The sequence below is a fragment of the Periophthalmus magnuspinnatus genome, chromosome 24 (genome assembly GCF_009829125.3).
Source record: "Periophthalmus magnuspinnatus isolate fPerMag1 chromosome 24, fPerMag1.2.pri, whole genome shotgun sequence".
In the NCBI taxonomy this organism is placed as follows: Eukaryota; Metazoa; Chordata; class Actinopteri; order Gobiiformes; family Gobiidae; genus Periophthalmus; species Periophthalmus magnuspinnatus.
Window position 1 is genome coordinate 13,826,384 of NC_047149.1, and position 24,909 is coordinate 13,851,292.

General features: G+C 39.9%; 1 protein-coding gene across 3 annotated transcripts in view; it reads left to right on the plus strand.

Moving 5' to 3' along the window:
* The window catches only part of stxbp5a (syntaxin binding protein 5a (tomosyn)), a 102,154-nt gene that overhangs the window by 17,148 nt on the left and 60,097 nt on the right, over positions 1-24,909 (plus strand). For all 3 annotated transcript variants that reach the window (XM_055232353.1, XM_055232354.1, XM_055232355.1), the window contains exons 3-4: positions 22,136-22,217; positions 23,534-23,634. In XM_055232353.1, coding sequence (XP_055088328.1) covers positions 22,136-22,217; positions 23,534-23,634 — 183 coding nt within the window. The remainder of the gene's footprint in view (positions 1-22,135; positions 22,218-23,533; positions 23,635-24,909) is intronic.

Consider the following 24,909-nt stretch of genomic DNA (forward strand, 5'->3'; position numbering starts at 1 on the left):
GATGAGAGGGGGGAGGAGACTGAGCTAGAGGTGCAACTGCTGTGCTGCTATATGCAAGAATAACAGAGAGAGCGGTTCACTGTCAATTATGCTCTTAATAATAATAATGATGATGGGTGTGGTCATTGCTGCATGTAAATTATTGCTGTGGAGATTGCGTTTTGTTTCAGAGTGTTTGAAATATAGGGTTGCAACGATTAATAGACTAATCATGACTAGTCGATTATTAAAAAGATAATAATAATAAACCTATTTTCGTAATCTATACAAATACTAAAACGCATAGAAAGATAGGCTTTAAACCACCATATTTGAATTTAATTATTTGGTTGATAATGTATATAAAATGTACAGAAATAATCAAACAAATGAACTGCTGTCTAGTTGACTGCACCCCTAATGAAATACCAGTGGAAAATTTCTCAATCTTTTGGGGTGGCCATTCTGTGAAAGCTCTTAGAAATGTATTAGCAGCTAGTGGATAAGAACATCATGATGATGGAGGATAGGTACTACACAGTGAAGATGTGCTGAACTGATCAGATCAATTCTGGAAACTAGCTTGGAAAACCTAGAAATATCAAAATTTGAAACAAATACTCATCTATGTACTAGCAGTAACTCCATGTCAATCCAAGTAGAAGACACAAGGGCAGTGGTTTACCTTCCACTCTCGTCCCTGTGGGCTCTCTACAGTGATCAGCGGCTGCTCTGGCTTTTTTTTAGAAACTGTTGCTGCAGTGCCATGCATTTTTAATGGGTTAGCCATTGTAGCATACTGTGTTGGCATTCACACGTGTTTTCTTAACTAGGATCAGGTAAGAAGGGAAGTAGAGCTATTAACTACAGGTTAATTGTAATGTGTTAATTGTTCTTGTGAACTATCTGCAGACTGCAAAATCTGCCGTGTGCTAAGAGAAGATAGTCTCGCTCAGAAATAGCAGGAATTACACCCAAATGTCCAAGGAAATGTGTAATAGTGTTTTAGCTGGAAAAAAGTCGAAGATGTTTTGAAGCGGCATCGCCAAGTGGCATCAATTTACCTGCACTTCGGTCAAATTTTGTAAATATTCCAGTTTAATGAGCCTTTTATAATGTAATGATGAGCTGCTTGTATTTGCTTGTGCTTATAATGCTGCATATAGCCCAGCCCAACTACTAACCGACCATGTTCCGCACTTAAGACCAATAATCATTATCTTCTTAGTGGACAAGGAGAAAGCTATGAAAGACGACTAATCCCCACTAATGCACTCTTAGTCAATATTGTCTTAAAGATCTCTTAATTCTATCTACATCATCACAGACCAAAATTGCTCACTCTGATTCCAAAAAAACATCAACCTGGATCCGCTCCCCTGTGGTGGGACGGGAGACGGGGCACGTTCCACTGCAGCTCATCAAAGTAAATATTCGGCACTGGGGGCTAAATGTCTTATCTAATCCCATACTATTAACATGATGCAAACTTGCCCCACCATATTTCCTCATTTACATACAGCATTTAGACACAGGGGTTTAAAGGTGGTTGGCACTGACAAAAACGTAAAGTGATGAAAATTCACCCATTTATCAGGAAATTCCAGATGATTTTGTATTCAACACAAACCCCACGCCGTGAAGATACAATTACACTTTGAACTGTTAAAATTATGCATAAGAAGTGATCTATTTTTCCAATTGCGTTTTGTATTACATGTTGTTACACATTATTGCGCTGTCGGACAGCATTGGAGGTGCAACAAAACGCCCTTTACCCCCTTCTTGTGTCTATATCCGCACATACAAACAGCTAGAATCCTCTTTGCTTATGTAACGCCATGGTAAGACCTTAGACCTTTCCCATATGGAGAGCACTGGGATTACTGGAGCTCTGTGGAGTTGTCTCAGCCTTCCTTAACCCCCTTATCTAACGCACTGTGCTCTTTGTGCTGCAGTCATAAATGTATTTTTTCAGATATGCAAAGTGTGTTTTTTTTCCACAATAGTTTGAGTCAGTCATTGGGATATAGAGGCTGTCTACTTCTTCACACTGCTGCGCATTACCTTATCACCATAATCCTTCACCTACACTTGGAGATGCGTGCTCTCTCTCTCCTGACTGTTTCCCTGACATTTTTCTTTGTGTGTCTTTTAATGCAGGCAGCTCCAGCACAATATGACTACAGTAATTCTGAAAGGGCTGTCAACTGCTTTACGCACATCCACATTTTTGCAGTGTATGTTGCTATATTTTAGTATGAATACATTTTTTTTATTTTTTTTTTTACTTTAATGATCGCATTGGGATTCATAGCTGACAGAGCAGATTATGTAGTATGACAGTAGTAGTAGTAGTAGTAATCCTAAATGGTAAATAGTGACATTGTTATATAGTGTTTTTCCACCTTCAAGACACTCAAAGCACTTTACAGCAAGGAACCACTCACTCATTCACACACATTCATACATCAGTGTACACAGACACTGGGGGGAGGTGCCCAATGACACCAGCAGTATTCATCTGAGGAAGCTAGAATCACACCACCAGCCTGTGGGCCAGACCACTCAACCGATGATGTTTACGTCGAGAGCGGGATTCGAACCGCCAACCTTCAGATCAGTGGACAAACACTACTAACTGAACCGTCCTAGAAGTACTTTCCTTTAAAAAAATAATGCTTCTGTAACTGTAGGCTATATTATACACTTCTTTAATAGATAGAACAGTGAGTTTTGTAAAATGGGCATGAAGAGTGGAGACATTCAGCATTTTGTCAGAGCTGGGAATGGATGTGACACAGAGCCTAACATGGATCTGGCAACCAAACACTTTAGCCAAACTACAGAATTGTATGTTTTAACTAGGGGTGGGTGATATGTCAAAAAGAAATCGCAATTTTCTTGACTCTTTTACGCAGCGTTTAAGAAGTAACTAAAATCTGCTTCTTCAGGCTTTCACTGTAATTGGGTAAATCCACCTGTCCATCACTCACGCAGCATGAAGCCTGACATTGGAGGAGTGGGTGGAGAACCTGTCTGTGTTTGAGCATAGATCTGCAATAAACTGATCATTACTGAATCACCGGATGCCAACTTCACCAAAATAGCAGATAGTCGCAGGGATGAGATCACAATTCTATTTTTAGCTGAATATTGCCCAGCCCTGTTTTTAACACATTTCTTCAGTTTCGGTATTGTGATTATTGCACCTGGTTTGTAATGTTCATATCTTAATTTACAGACAAAACGGCAAAATAAAAACACCAGGATCATATAGAGTGGGTTAATACAATCACTTTAAAATAACGAGGCTCACTGCAGCAGTTACAGAGAGAGGGCTGACAGTTTTTCAATGTAAAATGAATTGGAGCCAGAGTCAATGGAGCCAGAAGCGCGCCCATGATGACGTCCTATTTGGTACAACAAGATATTTAGTTATTTGCAGAGAACATTCTATTAAACAACTCAGATTTCAGTTTGATTATGATTATTTGTGCAATCCTAGTTTACATGACAACCCATAATGCCTGTCTTTTCACACTGCTGATCTGCGAGTGGACAGTACGTAGCCCCTAAGCTTGTCAATTCACCCCTTCCACATGTGTGAGAGGAGCCAGGATGAGTCAGTACACTGCTGCTGGGTGGAGTGCGCTGGGACACTTGCCCTTCTGTCTCGCATTAATCAAAGCGCAAAAGACAGCAGTCCGATTAATATTTCAGTTGCCGTGTGACACTTTGGCACTGTGCCGCCTACAAAGCTGCTATTGGCCAAGTGACAAGCTGACAATGTAGAAAACACACCGGTTGTTTTGAGGTATTTTGGTTGTTTCTTTACATTAGAAGTCCAGTTGTTTAGCTCACCTCCCCCTGTCCTGCCTTACTGATTAACTCTAATTAAATCATACTTTTTTCAACAAATCCAAGATCAGCTGCAGGGAACTGGCAAGAAATCCAGATAATTGATTTACTAGCCAATTTATTCATGCTAGAATTTTAGCATGAATACATTTTAGTATGAATAAATTTGATATTCCATTGTTTCCTTATATCGATTTTTACTTTAAAATCCTGTAACAACTGCCCTTTACTAGTCTTGTAACTGTACCTAAGAGCACTCTGAATTATCAGAATACAAAAATACAAAATTACAGTTTTCACTCTTATAATGGTGGGGATTTTTAGTTTTGAATGCCACCAGAATGCCTGAAGACAAGCTGTTATGGAAGAGGAGAGCTACAATCAATGTGCCAAACCCTGGAGTGACTGAAACAAAGCTCAGAACCAGTCAGGACTTTCAGAACGTCTTTATGCCGCCCCGTTTTGTTTTAGCTCTTGCATACTTGCACACATACACAGTTTATAATCACTCAGGTGTTGCAGTATAGCTGGCGGTGCACTGGCTCTTGCTGTTTTGTCACCTCTTTGGTAACCGTCCTTGAAAGCTGGTCCTGGCTCTGCGGTTGTTGGCACGTCGCAGCGGTGTCTCGGGCCAAGCTCCCGTGGTCTTACCTTTGAAAAGATTTGTTTGATATTACAGCCAGATGCGTGCGGTTGTGTGTCTGGGAGGCGGAGATTAGAAGACAGAACGGGCCCTGATTGGATGAAGTTGGCTATGCCACATACACAGTATATAATATTGTCCTAGGATGCTTAACAGTAAAAAAAAACATGTCCATGACAAAGTTAATTGTAGACCACCTATTGCTCAAACGTCTTTCTGATCACAAATGACCATTCTCTTGACTGCAGGCTTAGAGTTTTAAATGTGAAATTATGCACTTTATGCTTCCTTGGAATTGCCAACAGCACAAAAGCAATTTTCTTTTACTTAAATAGAAAAAAATTACGTCTTACATTAAAACATTTTCATGTAATGAAGTAAAATTGGTTTTGCCCCAGTACATATATATTATTTCCATTACTTTTGGTTTCCACATTACGTTGTGCTACAATAATAAGGACAACTTTACATTTTCATTGCTCTGTCCAGTAGAAAGACAAGTATAAGGTTTCCTTGAGTGCTAACAACATTACACAAGTATTTAATGAAAAGCTTTAGTCCAGATGCATTTCATTGCGTTTGGACGTTATATTAAAAGGTCTTTGGCCATGCCCCGTGAATGTTTTAAAGGTTAATTTGGCATTAGGTTACACTCCAGTAAAACACTCCTCTCCGACCACTTGGAGAGTGTAATACATAAAGCCATCTAAATGCATATGCTGGCTCCCATTGGCCGCATCCATTATTCATAAGAGCAGGGGAATCTAGTCACAGTTTTGGTCCTCCTCCTTCCTGTACAAAATAGAAGTAAACTCAGTCATTAAAAAAATGTACAGAAATTCTAATAATTTTATGATCTGTGATTTGCAGAGAAGGATATTAAAAAGAAAATCTCCAGATATAATTCAGTGGTGAATTCCAGAGGGCATACACACATTCCCTGCAGAATGTCCTGTGTGTATAAGGAACGCAGCAGTAAACCATTAACACAATGAAGTACAGCATTTACATAATAATAGGACCAGTAATTATAATTATTGCTTCTTGTTGTTTTTTTAATGTTCAGTGTTATTTCAAACCATATCCCAGGCTGAAATAGGTCATTTTAGCTTTTGTCTTTGAAGCTGATTTTTTTTTTCTCCTTTTCACACTCATTATGTTACTGAAGCGACCCTCTATCGATTTGAATCCAAGGATGAAAGCTCTAAAAGTATAAATCATTTATCAATATATGTATGATGCAAACAGCTCATCCGCATTGGCCTTTGCAGTCTTCTCCGTTTGTGTCCAGAGTATCTGATAACAAGCGTGTGTAACAAGAAAACTCAATGTTTACATGAAAGGATTGATCTGATGTCAGGGTGAGTTTTGCGCTTGGGTCCCGGCTGCAATGGATACCCTGTTGTTTGGATGGTGCGTACACATCGAACTGTTTTCATAGTGAGCCAAGTCAATATGTCCGATCTCATGATAACGTCAACAGGCTCATTGAATTGACGAGTGCTTTTGATTTACTGTTTTCACTTACTGTCCAATTAGCGGTCTTCGTGATAGCATCTGGATATTTTAGGAAACTTTTTAGCTTCACTCTTGATGGGCAAAAGTCTGGATTCCAACTACCTCCCAGCGCTCTGATTCCAATGAGCGGGACTGACAGGTGAATTATCCAATCAGAGAAAACCCATGATCCTTCTCCAATCAAAATAAACCTGGTGCCTTTTGAAAAAAAAAAAGACAGACAGTGAAAAGTTATCACATTTGCTCTCAGAGGTGTCGTCTTCGTTTAGATGATGAATTGCTGCAAGATAAAACTTTATAAAAGAAAGTTGGGGCTTTCTCACCAGGCTAAAGCAACTGCAAAATAACAGTGAATAGGGATGGGATGAGACATAATTCCCATAAGACACAAGATTGGGTCCATGAGCATGAGACGAGATGATATTTTGACATAGTTATAATTACAAACGATATGGTTCAGTTCACAATTCTGGGCTCATGTTTTATATACTTTTTGCTGGCTTGTTAGCACTGCTTTTTGGACTATGGCTCTGGACTTAAGATGTGTAACTCCCCAGCCAAATGTAAACAAGATCATTTTGTGGCAGTTTTATCTTGCAAGACCTTGTGGCACCCATTACTGAACGGAAGAGAGGTGACCCAGCCATAGGGGATGCAGGCGAAGAGGCACGGTCTGAACCAGAAAACATCCTAACTTTCGGTAGTATATCTCAAGTCGAACCTCTACCACACATGTTTTTAATCCAAAATCCCTATGTGACATTTAACAGCTCCTATAAGCCTGCCATACAGGTCACCACTGCCTAGACTTATGGTAGGATGATGGATGGCACATATTGGAAAAAGGATGAAGCCGGTGTGAAATTGATGAAAAAAAAAAAAAACTAGTCTAAACTTGATGGTAGATTTCAAGTTCAGGCCTACAGGTGAACACTTGACGCTTAGGGTGACAGACTTAACCAGCTGTCTCCCCTCGCTACATGATAGATGATCTGTGTTACAAAGGCGTCACTACTCCAGAACATAGCCGCGTTTGGAGTGGAGGCTAGAGACTGCGAGAGGGGAGGAAATTACCACAGGCTAGATGTGATGTGTGGAGCGGGAGAGGGACCGGAGGGGGGGGTTCTGTTTCGATCAGGGCTCCTCGCTGTAATTGGCCAAGTGGGCTTTAGCGAGCTAGCATGTTAGCAGCTGCAGATGGAGGCTGCGTCCTTGCACAATAGTAACACGCCATGACTTATTATGTATAGAAAATGCACTCGTCGGTCTTGAGTGGCGTGTTAACAGGAGGGAAATGACAACACATCCTAAATCTTATCAACATTGACTTTCGTTTGCAGTTTATCTAAATGTGGTACTGGCGTGGATTGTGTTCTGGCAGCAAGTGATCCCCTCTGGCTAGTTGGAATCCCACACAGCTCATCTCAGTAAAACCAAATTATACATGTTTGTTAGGTTAATTACAAAGAGCCATACTAATTCACTGAGTTAATATGCTGGTCTGTTATTGATCTATGTTTAGTGGAATGGAAACTGGGGACAAATGCTGTGCTTGGTTGACTTCCAGACCACAAGTTTGTAGATGGGGAGAGGCATATTGGTACTGGTAACAGATTGGAAATGGTGGATTGTTTATCTGTTCCACAATATCTGTTCAGCTGATATAGGGAAACCAGACGTCCCTATTTACTCGGGACAGTCCCAGTTTTGAGCCATTTGTCCCTTCTCCCAATGGATTTATCCAAAACCGGTGATTTGTCCCAGTTTTATGCAAGAAATGTCCCAGGTGTCCCTAGTTTTGACCCATTTGATACCCCGCCAGCAGTAAAAGGGATAATATATTGTCAAATGTTTTTTGTTCAAATATAGAAAACTGTGCTTGAAAATCGCAGAAGGCCAAAAAGTGCACTCAGTTGCTATGACAGAAGTCTCTCGTGTTACACACTGATTCACAAGTGAGTTGAGAATGGAACGAGTGCTTCATAATGTTCTTAATTACACGCTCTTTTCACAAGTTTATTATTACCCACCACCCCAAGCCAGTTTTTAATTTTGAAAATCTGGTCACCCTAAGCTGATATCCTGTTTAGGCCAATGAATTGACTTAATAGGGTGTAATGTAATGTCATACTGGCTGATGCTGCCCCAGAATGTCTCATAATGTTGGTACTTTTATTTATCGCTGTTCTGTAGTTATTTGCAGATTGAATAACATTCACACCACTAATTTGAATCAGTTTTGTTTGTTGTATATTAAAGACAGAAATACAGTTTTCAATAGATGCGCTGGTCTGGGTTGATGTTGATTTGCAGCAGTTACTTAAGCCCATCAAAGCTATGTGCATATTGGTCTTGAAACTCAAACAAACTGCATCAAAGCATCTCATCGGAGGTTCTATCCCTACTTTCTAATCTTTATTGATTTGTCAGTTTTAACGAACCATGATGTATTATTCTAATGATTAATCTGCATTTAACACACCATTATATCATTGATTTATAGCCAAAAATCTGTCAGTTGTCTTCTTTGACATTTTCCAAAGTGTTTTTTACTACATGGAACATTTAGTGTGTGGTCCCCTTCACAGTACATCATTTTTAAGGCGTTGGACTTGATTGCACTGATGCTAATCTTATTTCTAACCACAAATGCTAAAATAATAGCCGTCTTCAAAATCAATTCCCGGAGCTGCACTCAGCCCACTTGTCATTTGAGGAGACGCCCTGTTGAGTGGTGCACATCGCCTGTTGAAAATATAATCCCATAACTGGCTTTGCATTGCTATCACAAAGAGAAGCTCCAGTTCAGAATTCTACTAAGCGGCTGATGGGAATAAGACTATTAGGCAGTTTTACAGTGATCAGCATCCTATAGATTGATCCTATAGAACCGTTTGTCAGGTCATCAATGGGGAATATCTCATTTCTTTTCTTGTCGTGCCTCTGTCATCTGTTTTCATTAAGAGCTGCTCTCACCTCTGCATCCTCTTACATGTCTCGTAGCCCACGCTCTCCACACATACACAGTGGTAATATCCCAGCCCTGGGCCATATCTGCTGAGTCGCCATTTCCTACACTCTTCACTCTCTATCTCTTCCTCCTTTATCCCTTCTTCTTCTCTTTCCCTCTTCGTTCTCCCAATCCCTACAGAATTCCCAAACCTTGATTCAATTCCAAGCCCTCATCTTCCCACTTTCCCTTTCCGCATCTCTGCCTCCGCCTGTAGTCCGGTGCAGTAACTTCGTGGCGCTAAAATTAGATGATGTCTTGGGTTATTAACACCCTTGTACTGGGCAGGAACTGGCCATGCTCCAGCAAAGCACCCAGCTACAAGGGACAGAGGGGGTGTGGCTCTTGGCTTGCTTCATTTGGCTAACACCCAAGCTAATTCAAGCTAACCCTATTTTTCAACAGGACTGTCACTCCATTACTGTAATAGCTGCGTTGCCATTTGATCTATAAGTAGCATCCTAGGTCAACACAAGATGAGAAGTCATACATTTTTCAGTAATGCAGCAGTCAATGCAATGGAGGCCATTCAAAGCTAATGCTCATTGTTTTATTATTTAAAGTAGAATTCTTATTATAGACAGAGTGGCATTTTACTGCATATGAAATGCCAGTTTTAGACGCTTTAACAATAACAATACTGCAGTGACTGGCACACTTGACTTAGATAGCCCACCACAATGGGTCCTAAAGGAGGTTGTGGGTTGAATCACTGGGTGAATAATTTCTCTAAATAAAGTTTGGATGTTTTCCTTACTGTAAATGCTCCTGGTTTTCTCCGTTTGTCTTTAAAATGTATACATTGGTGTACTCTTTACTGAATCCACTGATTTCAATGAAGAGTTTTAACCGGGTGACAAGCTTGGCAGTGATTACATTGATAATATTAAAACGCTGAGTTTAACTGAAAAAGGGCTAATGAAATTATTGCACTTTTGATGATTTTTTTGTTGTTACTACAAACTACGTTCTAAGCATACCTGCTGTTGTGATTGCTCGGGCCACTAGTGGTTCAGACCAATCAAAAACATCATAATCTCCTCACATTGTGATCTAGGCAGAAGCGCCCACACCAACCAAAACAAACATGGTGACATGGATGGACGTACTTCAGCCTATTTTAAGGGGAAAGCACTTTGTGCATTTATTTGTATATTTTCTGAATTTGATCTAGCAAAATTTAGATTTTTCTGCTTATTTGGCTGTTGTGAAGCTTTGAGCAATCAACTTCAAATATTCGTCATGGCGTTCTACCTTTTACCAGCCATTTTCAGTGAGAGCTGTTCCAGATGGATAAATATGTAGAACTCTATTCAGATTGCTGCACATAGATCTGCCATGAGCCAGGTTAACCACACCTGCCATGATCAAACTGTGCCTGGATACAGTGGCTCATCTTTTGTTGAGTCAGTACTGTGTTAGTTCTATTACTCTCCTTTGGACTTCTTCTCTTTACGCTGCACTACACACAAAAACAACACTTCAGTACATTTAGCTCTCCACATATACTCTAAACATTTATAGGTGCAGTCACCATTCCAAGATTTCACCTGTTCAATCCTCTGGCACTGCTCATTTGTTAGTGCGACATGCCCAACAGCAAACATTGAACTGTGCACCTCGGCAAATGGCCATTATCACGAATGTCATCACCGTGAATCTCGGGGACAGGGACCATAATGGATCCAGGGATTGTGAGTGTGGAGCTTTGCTAGGTTTTAACTCTGCGGGCTCACGTAGTTAAACTGTTTGCTTCCACAATAAATCAAACATGTCAAGGGGGAGTATTTATACGACGACTGCATTAAACAAATGAATCTTCGGCGCTTGCAACTTCTTCCCCGGCGCATTATAGCAGTGTTATTGTGGTGCTGGAATTAGCATATGCAGATATTCAGGAGGGACCGGGGGTCTGGCCTGCCTGCTTGTGTCATTGATGGATTTGCCTACACCTGAATGCCTGTGCGGAGGGAGGTGAGAGGGAGCAGAAACAAACAAATTAGCAGAGAGAAGTCATAAGGGTCTGTTTAGTGCGACAACGTGCAAATCTCCAAAGCTCAGAGGGTAGACCTGAAGACCTGTTCTTTTAGCTTAGCAGCTATTCGGGCATGACTGGTGTTCGGTGACCGCTGAATTTGCATACGAAATTGTCAAAATTTGTTGTCATGGGAGTTAAATGTGTATGCTTGCTGAGGAAATTCAGAATATTCAACGCTATGTAGGTAAATGATAGGGTTGTCAGAAGTTTCGAAACTCAAATACTAATCAATACTAAAACTAATATCGAAATTTTACTATCACGACAAAACTAGTAAGTAATCGGGCTGCAACGATTAATCAGAATAATCGTAACTAAGCCACTACTGAAATAAAGCTAGCTCTTGTAATCTAGTTCTATTAGTATGTGGGTTATCTGAACTATACAGACATATATAAGACATTTTATCACAAAAAGCATTGTTATTTAATCAAAATGTCATAAAAATTGTGGATTTTCATGAATAATCTACTATTTGTAATGAATCCAACATATTCCCTTAAGTACAATTATTCAACTATAGACAGTCAAATTATTATTTTCATTGCAAATTAAGACACACATTTTTCAGACATTTTACTCCAGAGGAACAAGCAAACATTTGACATTTTAGATCCAAGCAAATAATGGTTGTTGTGGTTTATAATTTTAAATATACTAATATACGTATAATCAGCTTTTCTACATCCCTGCAACTAATACATTTGTTGCTCCCTTTGTCCTGTGACATGTCATGATGTTTATTCTTCTGTATAAATTGTGCTCAACGTGTAGCACCAGTTCAAACATAAAGCATACTTTCATACATATATTGAAGTTTTTGAATTATGCAATGCTCCTTTCACTGGATTATTTAATTTAAGCAGGCGACTGACTTCTATCTGAGCCAGGTAGCAGTGGTTCAGAGTTCATGGCTGCAGGAGCGCTAAAGGAATGAAGACTTGGTTCCCTGAGTGGCCCTTAGAGATGATGTAAACAGCCCCGAGCGGTACTACTGACTAGGGACTGTGGTGAGAGAAGGGCTCTGGCAATAGAGGTCAAAGGGAGGCTATACAAATATGATGATCTCTATTCAGTGAGGTATACAGTACAAGAATATGAGCTGGCACTTTGGTTGTGCTTAAGTCAGCGGTTAGCTTAGCTCAGCTCGAGGTAATATAACAAGGATTTTAGCCAATATTTGTGACCAGATACCGAATGTTACTGTTTATAAAAGAGCATGAATTATCAAATTTGATGACGGTTTCAGATTTTTTTGTGTTTTTGTGAGCGTCCTGAAACCAATGGAGCATATCTATCGCATCTCCTCTGTCATTAGACCAATGCAAAGGAGTGCCATTAAAGCTCTAGCAAAAAATGATCCTATTATTATGTGATTTGGTGCTTTAACTCTGTATTGTATGTTCCTGTTTCTCCTGGTGTCTCAGTCTAGTGCAGCTCTCTGTGTTAGCCCCGCCCTTTTCCATTCTCTGGCCTTCCCTCTCTTTCTCTCCCTCTCTCCCGCTCCCTTTCACCCTCACTGCCCCCTTTCTATTTCTCTATTTTCCTCCCTAACTTTTATCTCTCCTCCCCACTTCATTTTTCCATTTTTCGCTCACACTCCTTTATTTTTCTGCCCGTCTATCTCTCCCCGCCACACCCATCCCTCTCTATCTCTTTCTCTCTCTTTTACTTTCTCTCCCCTTCCCTCTTGCTACATTCCTTTTTTGTCTCTTTCCCTCTTACTCATGATCTCTCCTCCTCTCCTTTATCTACTTCCCTTTTTCTCTTCCCCCCTTCATCTCTCTCTCTCTCCTTTCGTAATTTTCTTCCCCGTTTGCGGCCCCCCTCTTCTTCTCCCTCTCCCACCTTCACCATCTGTAGTCTCCCTGTCTCTCTCTCTCTCTCTCTCTCTCCCTCTCCCCCTCCTTCCCTCTCCCTCCCTCTCCTTCCCTTTCCCTCTCTCCTTTCCCTCCCCCCGTCCCTTTGGCTCGCTGATGTACGATTGTGGTTTGAGCTCAGACGTCACTGGCTGCCTGACGTCACAGCAGTAGCTCAGAGGCTCACTCGCGCTTCTGGCGTTTTCTCTTGGGGGGGTTTATTTTTTACTTTTCATCCTCCATTAATCAGCTCTTTCCTTTCCGCTCTTCGTTCTTTGTCTGCAGCTAGATGTAACTGAGCACTGGTCAAACTAGCTGTTTTCATGATGCAGCACTCCACACAACAAACAAGCACATTTTTAGCTAAGGCTGTAGTTGTCTGAAGATACGCCCTGTGCATTGATTCATAGACGACAAAAATAACTGTGTATATAAGTCAGCAACGTCATCATAAGTGAAAGGAAGCCATCATTTTATAATTTTCCTGATAAAGCAATGCATATCTACCAAGTGGAACCTAATATGTGTCCTGTACTGTACATATCTGTTGACTATATCAGTATAAGAATATATGGACACAGTTGTTGTTTTTTAAACCAGCCCCGCCCACTTTTGGCATAAATGAGACTAAACCGTGCTTTCTTTGTGGTGCCACTTTGTTAAGCAGGAATCCCATTCATTTCAATGGAGAATTTGAGAAAAGTTTTTTGTAAAGTAGGTTGATTGGTGTAAAATGTTCTATGTTCATGTGACCAGTAAGTCAACAATGCACTCATTTTCTGGGAAGCTTTAAAACGGCTTTGTAGTCATATATAGAACTTATTTGCTGTCAACGGGCAACACCGTGCAAAATACTACCCTAATGACGATGGAGGTGCCCACCAGAATAACCTAGAATAAACATACTGTACTACGAGTGACTAATTAGTATTTTTCTTTGCTATTTTTATTCTTACACAAATCTACAATATAGTCAGTTTTTAAGACTTATTAATTAGTTGAGAATGCCCAATTGATGAGAAACAGTTTCTCTGGAAAATCTAGTGTACACAATTACCATGGAAACCTCAAACTTCTGTTATTATGGGACATTCTGGCATTGAAGGATGGGTTAAATGCACAGAATAAAGTTCATTACATCTAGTATAAAGACTACCTTCTAGATGAATGAAGATTACATCTACACTAGATTTAGATTCATATTTTTGAATGTACAGTACCATCCAGTACGGTTGTAAAGTGGATATACTCAGAAAAACTACAGAAAAAAATCACTTTTCAGAATAGTTCTAAAAGATCTTGATCTTCCTCAGAACTGCATGGTATTATTCACTACTATTATATTATACTATTACGTTGTCTACATTCAATTGTATAATTATGTTTTATTGTTATTGTAGCATTGGGATTTGTACCAAGCCTTTCTAAAAAAAAAAATGAAATTAGTGTTGTAATGGTACTAATCAACAAATTTGGCACCCTCTGCAAATATTTATTAGTTGAAACAAGTTTTAACGCTCTTTATCTTCTACGCAAAATCCACTTTCTTGCATGTCCTGAAGTGGCTTAGCTTATAAAGGATTCCAGATGAAACAGAAAATGTGGTCTCAGAGTGAATTATCAACAACTTTGTGCTGGGAGGAGCTCAGAGCAGTTTTATGTGAGCTGACAGGACTTGAGCTTGACCCAGTTTCCATGATGACCCATGCGCCGCTCTCTCGTTGTCTTCTCTTCTGGTCTCGTTTAACACAGCCTGTGGTCAGTATGTCCAACCCCCTCACATAACCTCCTGCAACTTTGAGAATGTCCCCCACTGAGGATGTCCCATGTGGTAGAGCTCAAAAGAAAGTTTGAGAGTGTAAGGAGTCATACTGAGTCATTTTAGTTTAGGATAGTTTGGGTGGTGGATGGGACAAAATGGTATTCAAAGAGGTAATTGGCCTCGTATATTATATTACATTGTGTATAGTATGGTAGGGGTAAAGGTAGGGGTAAAGGTAGGAGTAGGAGTAGGAGTAGGAGTAGGAGTAAGGCACTAAAGTGGTTCAAATCCTATCTAGAAAACAGGGAGTACTTTGTTGAAATTGGAACATGTGTCTCGGATAAGGTGTCCCTGACCTGTGGGGTGCCCCAGGGGTCAATCCTGGGACCCCTGTTGTTCAATTTCTACATGCTGCCTTTAGGCCAGTTAATACGCAGCAACAATGTGTCTTACCACAACTCTGCAGATGACACTCAGATCTATGTCTCACTGGCAGCAGGTGAATATGGACCAGTGGATTCACTCTGCCACTGCATCCAACAGATAAGTGTGGATGTAAAACAACTTCCTCCAGCTAAACTCAGACAAGACTGAAGTCATCATCTTTGGCCCACAGAAACATAGAGAAAGTGTTATCAGTCACCTCCAGTCTCTTTCTCTAAAACCTTCAAATCAGGCTAGAAATCTAGAGGTAATAATGGACTCAGACTTGAACTTTAACAGCCCCATCAGATCAATAACATCTACAGCATTTTACCACCTAAAAACATTGCAAAAATCAAAGGTATACTGTCAAAGCCAGACTTATAGAGACTTGTCCATGCATTTGTGTCCAGTAGGTTAGACTACTGTAACGACCTGCTCACTGGTCTCTCCAAACATGCGTTAAGACAGCTGCAGTACATCCAGAATGGTGCTGCTCGGGTCCTGACTAGAACCAGGAAGTACGAGCACATAAGTCCTGTGCTCAGGTCTCTGCACTGGCTTCCTGTAGCTCAAAGAATAGACTTTAAAGCAGCTCTGCTTGTGTATAAGTCTCTCCATGGCCTAGGTCCAAAGTACATCTCGGAAATGTTAGTGCCATATGAACCATCTCGCACTCTGAGGACTTCAGGGACCGGCCTCCTGCTGGTGCCCAGAGTCAGGAGTAAGCATGGGGAATCGGCGTTTCAGTTTTATGCAGCTAAAACCTGGAACAGTCTTCCTGAAGATGTGAGACAAGCCTCTACTTTGACAATGTTTAAATCCAGGCTCAAAACAGTTCTGTTTAGCTGTGTATATGACTGAAAGGTTTTTATTCTGCACTCTTCTGTTTTAATGTTAATTTTATGATGATTATTTGTGATTATTTATGATTTTATTTGTATGATTTTAATGTCCTTCTTATTTTGTAAAGCACTTTGAATTACTTTGTGTACGAATTGTGCTATACAAATAAACTTGCCTTGCATTGCCTAGGAGTAAGAGTAAGAGTAGGAGTAGGAGTATTTGTGCAATACATTTAACCTTTTTTAGAGTATTTGTGCAATACATTTTACCTTTTTAGGGTATTTGTGCAATACATTTCACCTTTTTAGAGTATTTGTGCAATACATTTTACCTTTTTAAGTAGAACACATGTAGTGTCTTAGTGACATCAGGTCCCAGTTTGTATTGTATTATTATTAGTTTTCCAGTAGTTTCTAGAAACGGTGGGTAATTTCTGTGGAGTCTGTAACCTTGTCTCCATGGAGAGGACATTGCTTTACCTGGAATGCTCCACATTATATTATGACATTAAATTATATTATGACATCTTCATGGAGACAAGCAAGTGACTCTTCTAGGCCAATTTACAGGCCAGAAATGTCAATGAACGGATCTATCTTACATTTATTACACAGGCGTTTTGAGCTTGCCTGCCACATAAGTAACCCCCCCTCACTAGAAAAGTTTCACAGTGCCCTTTTAAATAACAGTACATATTTTCTGCTTTAGAGTACACCCCTTTTGATAAGAATTTTCCCATTCTCTAAATGTATTTAAACCCTGTCAGGAGCCGATGATTTGAAAACAACCCCGCAGAAATTGAAATGATGTTATTTCTTGTTGTGGCGTGAAATCGAGCCAATGACACAGCGCCGGGAGGAAATGTGAATTTAGGAAAGACATATTTGAGATCGCGGTAAGCGGCTGCACAGTGCCCCGCGGTTCACTAAGACAAATGTAACACTTACACGCTCGGGATGTGCACTTAATAACATCAGATAGTGGGAACGGCAAAGTCAGCCTGAAATGACAGGAAATGTGACAGGGCTCTGAGGCCTAATTCACTTGTAATATGCCGTGGTCACTGCTCGGAGATACTGGAGTCGAAGCGCTGATAAATTAGCCCCCAGACTGTATGCAGTACTGTAATATCTGATTAAAATGTTTTCTAATAGGAAATACCCAAAATGTAAATTCACAAATGTTGAACCTGATCATTTTAATTGGTGACAAGACTCTACAACCTGAATTCTACAGTTTAATAATGTACATTTTAGCAGCTCCACAGTCTGTTTTTATGCATAACTAGCTCATCCGGTTTCAGGTTCCAGAATGAGCAGAAATTAGGACAGTTGCCATAACAATTAACAATTTAAAACAAAAATATTACCGGTATATATCGTTTGAAAGGGAAAAAGTCCTCAGTGTTTCATTTATGAGGAAACTGAAATACGTTAAATAAATAAATATGAAATAAATAAATAAATAAAATGCTGCGAGATCAACTGAAACCCATAGTCGTTGAGGATCAATGGAGAGTCAAATGGGAAACAAAGAGCTTTTCTGAAAGGTTTTAAGAAGACTCCCGCACACTGTCTCGCTCTTGGTTCACTTTTATTAGTACAAGGTTCCATTTCCTCTGACCTTCCTCAGGTATGTGTCGCCCAGGAAGGTGTGCAAAGAGTCTACACAGAAATTAAACAAAGAGCTTTGAACTAGAAGATCAGCGGTTCAGTCCCCAAGTCTTGAGTTTTAGCATTTGCGGGACTTTTATTTAGCTGTAAAAAGCCTATAAACAGTTTTGACTAGCAACACATTGCTCTGCTTGTGGAGAGGTCACACTCGGCCGCAGACCTAACAAGCCACTCAGAATAAATACATGGCAAATAAAATGGCAATACTGAAATCCAAATTTGGTTATGCTAAGATGTGAAGAGGAAGAAAAATGGTGTATCCTGCCCGCAGTAAATTGTATTACCAAAGACTTTGACCCTCATTGACCAGCATCTCCGTCACGCCTGGAGAGTGCTCACTACCACAGGAGCTGGGGGATGGTGGTGGGTCAACTGAAAAGGCTAGTGGGTTTGTGTGTCCTCAAATGCTGTTAGTGACTCAGCAGTATTTTACAAGTGTCTATTGAAGTAATGAAAGATGTTTAATATTCTACAATATAACATTTAAGCCATAAAAGGTTGAATTAATAACTTTGAAGGCTCATGCAAACAAAGTACTGTGTTGTTTATGTATTGCAAATCATGAATAGTTTTTGTCGTTATTGTTTTAGTTGCTATACTTCAAATTTACTTCAAAATTTGTTATCGTGGCAGGCCTAGTCAAAAAGAATCAATACCTAGATTTAGAATGATCTTAAGCCCACAGTGTTTTATTATTCAAATTATTATTACGTTGTGTTTGTGTGGTTACATTATATTGTTTAAATAATGTCCCTTAGTATTGAAATTGAGTTTGAAGTTTTAGTACCATGGCAGCAATCAATTGTATATAGGCTCACATTTAATTAAATGAAAAGCCAAAACTATGCCATTGAAAAGCTTGGATAATGTCCTAGCAGGAGTTAAAATGGACGACAAAGCAATACAATACTCCTCCTCACTGCAGGGACCCACCTCTATCCAGGAGCATTTAGAAATAGTGATTTTAAAATACCCAAGTGTACCTAAATTCCCAGGCGGTACGCCGTATAGCACTTTGTTTTGTAGCCTCCCTCTGACACCTGCCGACAGTGTATTGTAAAGTCAATTTGGTTGTGCTGACTCAGGTGTCACACAGGATGCTAATGATGGTCGCCGTGGTGACTTTAGAGTTTGCCCGGGGCCTGGCTTGGCTGGGATCCTCTGGTCAGGGGCATGATGGGCTGGGAGCACTGTAGTCCTATAATTGCCTGTCCTGTCAGGGAAAAGCTAAGCCCAATTCACCAGAGAGACTGAGAGCGGCTTACACGCAGAGGAGAGGCGGGTCCAACTGACATGTTGCGCTCTGATTGGTTCAAAGCGTTGCGTTATTTAAAGCCAAGACAAGATGTGTTCTTTACCTGTTTTACGTTGGATATGAATGCTAACAACAATACCTTGGATTTAACCTTGCATGATTCATTCCCTCCGTACTAAACTGCTATTTTAGCCACAGATGCCCTGGGATAGGCGCCAATCACTCACTCACACACCACATTCATGGTAGAAAAGGTGGGTGAAGTGTCACGGAAACAATATGTAGGTAGCAGTAAATGGATGTCTATTGTTGGATTGTGTATCTGGGAAGAGATCTAACTAAACCTGCATGATATTGGCTTCTTAAGTGCATAGCTCTTGCCTTGTTTTACCATGTTTTAATACTTTTTTTTTTTTTCTTTTTTTTTAATTCATGAAAAAAAACAGTACAGTACAAAACATAACAGGACTTGACAAGAGATAGAAACATGCAAAGGAGACAAAGAAACAGACAAGAAAATGATAAACCTGGTACAAAGCATAGGACAAGAAACAGAAATAAAACAATGATCTAAACTTGGGGTGGGCTGGGGGTTTACAATGAGCTTATGTTTTATTATTGAGCAGGTAAAATGAATAAAGGAGTGAGCATCGTTATGAAGTTAAAACCAGTTTTTACATTCAGTGTCAGGGTTGAGTCTCCATTCTTCTTTATTGATTTTTTTTCCCTTTTCCTTTTTGCCCTTTTTATTTTCCTTCCTTTCCTTTCTTCCGTTTTTCCTCTTTTCCTCTCTCCCTTTCTTTTCCTTCCTCTCCTTTTTCTTTTTGTTTTAATACATTTTAAATACATCACATTTTTGCGCAAGCAGCCATTTTAGCGTCACTTAGGTCAACATGAGCTCAAATTTACAATACAATTATGATCTGAACTGAAAGAAAGTTACGTTTTAGTTATTTTTGTCTTTGGCTGTGTTCAAAGCGCCCACACAGGCTTCTTTATTAGCTGCCCGGACCTCCCTGCTCTATGGGAATGATTACATAGGTTGCCACTTAATGAGCGAACCGCTGCTGTCTGAACGGCTGAGGGGGCACTTTGTTACAGTGCAGGAGGAGAACCTGATTATCGCTGTTTGAATTAGTGACTGCCTTGGTCCTACTCTTTTCATTACCAACACGTGATTGTTTTTTATGCTTAATTAAATCGCTCTTTCTGCTTGGCCCTCCTTTGCTTTTTCTACCTTTTTTGCTTTGACTCCTATGTAGACCCAAGCCACACATTACCATGCATTCATTTGAGTCGCAGCATGGCTAACCTATTCTGTTGGAGCAAGAACGGCATTATGGGTAAATTGAGACAGCTGGAGAACTCATTTCGCCATTACTAATCATGAGCAATATGTTCCCGCTAAGTGACCGCCCTCTACCTTGGTTCATATAGGAGTCGCACAGGTACAATGGATGGATATGATCATTGAGCAGCCGATCTCTCTCTCTGCCAGAAGAGGAAGTCTCGTCCCTGTTTTTAATACTGCGGATCTTTTATCAGTGTCATCGATCTATCTTTAGTCCTGTATTATTCCCCCATCTGCTTCAAGTGTCTAGCCCTGTGGAAATCGTTAGCTCTTTCTCTACTAGCGCTGCGTGCCGTGGTTTTAAGTCTTTCGAGTGCAGCAATTATGTTTTTACAGTCCTTCGCAGTGATACTTTTGACTATAGCCCTGTGCAATTAATCAAATTTGAATGGAGGTCGAGATTCGGTCAGCTTTAAGCGTCTATGTTCTGTTTGGGTCTTTTTAATCCTCTGTCAGTAAAAGTAAAAGTGGTTTTCAGAGCTCAGTCTTCAGAGAACTTTGACTATTTTTCGTGTGACATGGCATTAAATTAAAAAGCCTATATTGTTTATTTTCAGGAAGTGAATATTGAAAGCCATTTTATTACTTTTTAACGAGACAGAATGAAATCGAAATTGAAATCTAGGTTGCTCAGTATGAGGGGAAAAACTTTTTACCTAATTTCCTTTTTCCATTACCAGGCAAAGGTGTTTTTTGCTTTTTTGGGGGGGAATGCTCAAAATGTATAGATGAGACTGTATTTTACCTCATTATTTACATATTTGTGGTAGTAGAAGTGGTGGTAAGCGCTATAGTACTAATTCTACTGTTGTAATGTCAGTATTTTAATTTGACTAAACTTACCTTATTGTGTCATACCCACTTGAGTAACATCACTTTGAAAGAATTTAGCTCCCCATCCCTTTTGAAGTTGAGCATATGTATAAATATATCATGTACTGGACTCTAATGGCCCCGCGAAACCTTGGGACAGTCATCGTACCTGCTTGAATGGCAGTATGACCTCTTAATGCAGCATAAACCTTGCTTAATATTTGAGTCATAGCCTGCTCCAGCACTGCCCCCAGTGCTTATAAATGGCCCATCACTGGTTTATTCTTAGGCATATAGATCATAATAAGATAGAGGCTATGATTATGGCCGCAATAGAACAATTCCTCTTCACATGATTCATATGCATCTGGGCAGTAGCGGTCATGATCCAGCTCTCCACTATATAAATGTATATAAGGCTTTAAAGATGGACCATAAAATACAAAAAAAGACAACTGAAGTATTGCTTATGCTAAAAAGGGACGCACTATGATAAGTAACACTAATGGATGGTTCCGCTGCATGAATATAAATAACCTTAAATGTAATGCTACAGGTTATATGCAAACTAACACTTGGAATGAAGTCACATTTAGATATAGGTGGATATTCTTACATTGACTAAAATGTTCCATAGTAGGGCATTAGAATGATCCATGTTGCATTTATTCTCTTGCATGTGTATTTACAGGTGGACAAACATGGATTTAATGCGTGTGGGGTTGTCTCTCCACAGATCGGGCTTGTAATGTGACTTGAGGTGTCTTAATTGAGATGGAGGAGTTTAGCTCCATAGTGCACCTTTTAAGAGTAGAGCTTATGTCCTTGTATCACCCCATAACCAGCTTGATTTGTCAGTTGCAGAAATTGGTTTTAAGAAGAGTATATTACAGCTCTAATGTACATGACTTAACAAATAATTTCAAAGTGCAGTTTAGGTCTCACTGCTGAAGCATCCATCTGACTAGTCAGCACAAACACTTTCCAAATCAAGTATTTCCTACGCTGCATAAACACAACATAAAAGTGAATGTGTTTTATATATACATGTACAGTGTTTAATTGTAGATTTGTGTGTGAGTTCCTTAACTGAGCCTGTCTCAGATTCGGATGTCCCGGGGTGGAGTGTTACTGTCAGCATGAGAGCGGAGCGGCAGTCATCCAGCTGCAGTTTCTCATCAATGAGGTGGGTCCCACACAACTGCAACAGTAAACTCACAGACTCAGCACAAAACACTGATGAGGAAGAGGAGGAAGAGAGAGGGGTGCTGGGCTTCAATGCAGAGCCCAAAACAGGACAGTGGAGGAGTGAAGACAAGAGATGTTAAGGAAGAACAACCAAGAAAATTAGTAACATGGTTTAACTTTTCTGATGATTTTATACATACATGTAGTATAATTATTCAAATACACTGAAATAAATGTAAAATCTAGGTACAACAATACAACAACAGAATCATCAGTAATAAGCATATTTCAGCACAGGACTAATGCTCTCAACTGTAACTGGTTTCTTTTCATTTTTTCTTTGTCCAAAAAGAATAATATAAAAAAAACAGCATTTTTGTTAAAAATCCACGTATTTATCGTTTTAAACACATATTATAATGGAGCATAATTGCTAACACTATTGAGCGGCAGGTAATATCCATCCGGCTTATTTGTCAATAAATATTTCCGTTAGTTACCTGTGGGAAATGAACTTTAATTGGATCAAACCACATTTGTGAAAAACGTGCAGTAGGTAAGTGCTTTGTGCATTTGAGGACAGGGAAGATGTCTGTGCTTTTCTCTCCACCAAATGGAACAAAAGTTAGATTTTTCAGCTTTTTCTGCTTTTGTGACACTGCCACCAATCAGATTCAAAACGCTTTCCATTTTGAGATTGATAAATGTGTAGGACTCCCTTCAGAGTGCTATCAGTCTGGCATGATCCAGGTTAACTGATGGTTGCTCTTAAGAGACAAATAATGAACTAGGAAAGAAGATTTTTTTCCCTCAAAATTATTAACAAATCACAATTCAAATATTCTTAAGCAGCTGTGAGTGGGTTAAAATAGCCACAGATCACTGCTTGGTTCACTTCAGAAGTCCTACACATCACCACACATCTGATCGGAGGTGACATTGTGCTTACTGTAGCTTATATATGAGGGCAGACTGAAGAAAAAAAACATCTGAAGTTGTCATGGGGACTTGATGCTCATCCATGTGCGACTGTCTGTTCATGCCTATATATGACTCAGCATAGACCCTCGGGGAGCAGACGATAGTTTTAGACCCTCCCACACACTGACACAATATGCACATATATGTCGTCCTTCTGAATCATCGCCACGGTTACCTGGGACAGAGCCACACCATCCTAGCAGTTTCCAGGGAAAGATGTCTGACTCATGCTGTCATGTTGGACAAGAAAATCTGCACAAGTTGGACTAAATGTCACTTATCTATATGGGATATGTAAATGTCAGTGTGAACGTGAGCTGTTCATGTCTGCAGGGGGCACTGGTGAGCGCTTTGGCAGATGACAGCGTCCACTTGTGGAACCTGAGGCAGAAGAGACCGGCTGTCCTGCATTCACTCAAGTTCAACAGAGAGAGGTGAGAATACACATCCAAATGTACAAGAGACTAGTTTGTTGGTTTGTTTACTACTCGAGGTTCAAATATACTTCAGTTTTTATTCCTTTACTTCATCCAACCTAAGTATGTGAATGTGATAGACTGTTGGTGCTTATACAGGTTGGGCCATTATAGAAGCCACATCTCTGTCAGTCTGTCCCAGGGTGACTGTGGCTACAGGAATAGTTCATCACCACAGCCAAGTGTGACTGAAAAGTGAGTGCCCATATTTGTGAAGTGACACTGAGCACTGACAAATGTGGCAAGGTTCAATAAAAAATAATTGACAATAATTTGGCAGTAAATAGGCTTTAATGGAACTGTATGCAGCCTCTGTTCTTACCGTTTTGAACATGTGTTGCCGGTGCCTTAACCTGCATATTATTGAGGACAAGTACAAGATTTCTCACTATATGCACAAGCAGCAGAGTTTGCACTAGCACTGATGAAGGACTGGCTGCAGGTGCGGGGGTTGAGGTTGTGAGGATTCAGATGAGAGTGAATCCTTTTAGGCTTTAACCAACTGGATTTCAGCACTGAAACTGGCAACCTAAATGAGAGACTTATGTGAGGCTCATTCTGTTTTATGATTGGATAATCATTGTGAGGAAAAACACCAAATTATAACAAACAACTTGGAATAAATCAGCATTGCAATTCGTATCAGTACGAGCTATATTTGATTTGAATATCTGTACGTCATATCTGGGGACACAATCAGGTTATGTTTGTGGAATTTTAAATCTAAACTGCAAATCTTAAGTGTTTAAATAGTCTCTTACAGTCTTTTGTCTTCTGTATACTGTCATGAGATCTCCATAAAAACCCTTTACTCAGATACCATTGAATTTGTAGTTTAATGACAATATTGACTAGTATTTATTTATCTGAGCCACGCCTTCAAACCCGATGTAAACTATGCATCCACCCAGACTAAAGCAGGTGCTGAGCTGTGAGATCTGGGCTGGTTCTCTCCTCTAGCCTGTGAGCGTTTAACATTTGGGTCAGTCTGAGCGAGAGAGCGTTCAGTGGGGAGCAGCTGTGAGCTCCAAACACTTCAACAGGTCGGAGCTCTCTACAACCCCACACACTGCTGCACAGATTTCATTCACAAATTCATTCACATTCATTACTTACCATAAATATGTGAGAAAAATAATTAAACACATAATGGACGATATTATATTTTAATCTCTCTGTAGGAGAAGATTTAAAATCTGTGAAAAAGGCATTGCATATTTTAGGATTGTCAAA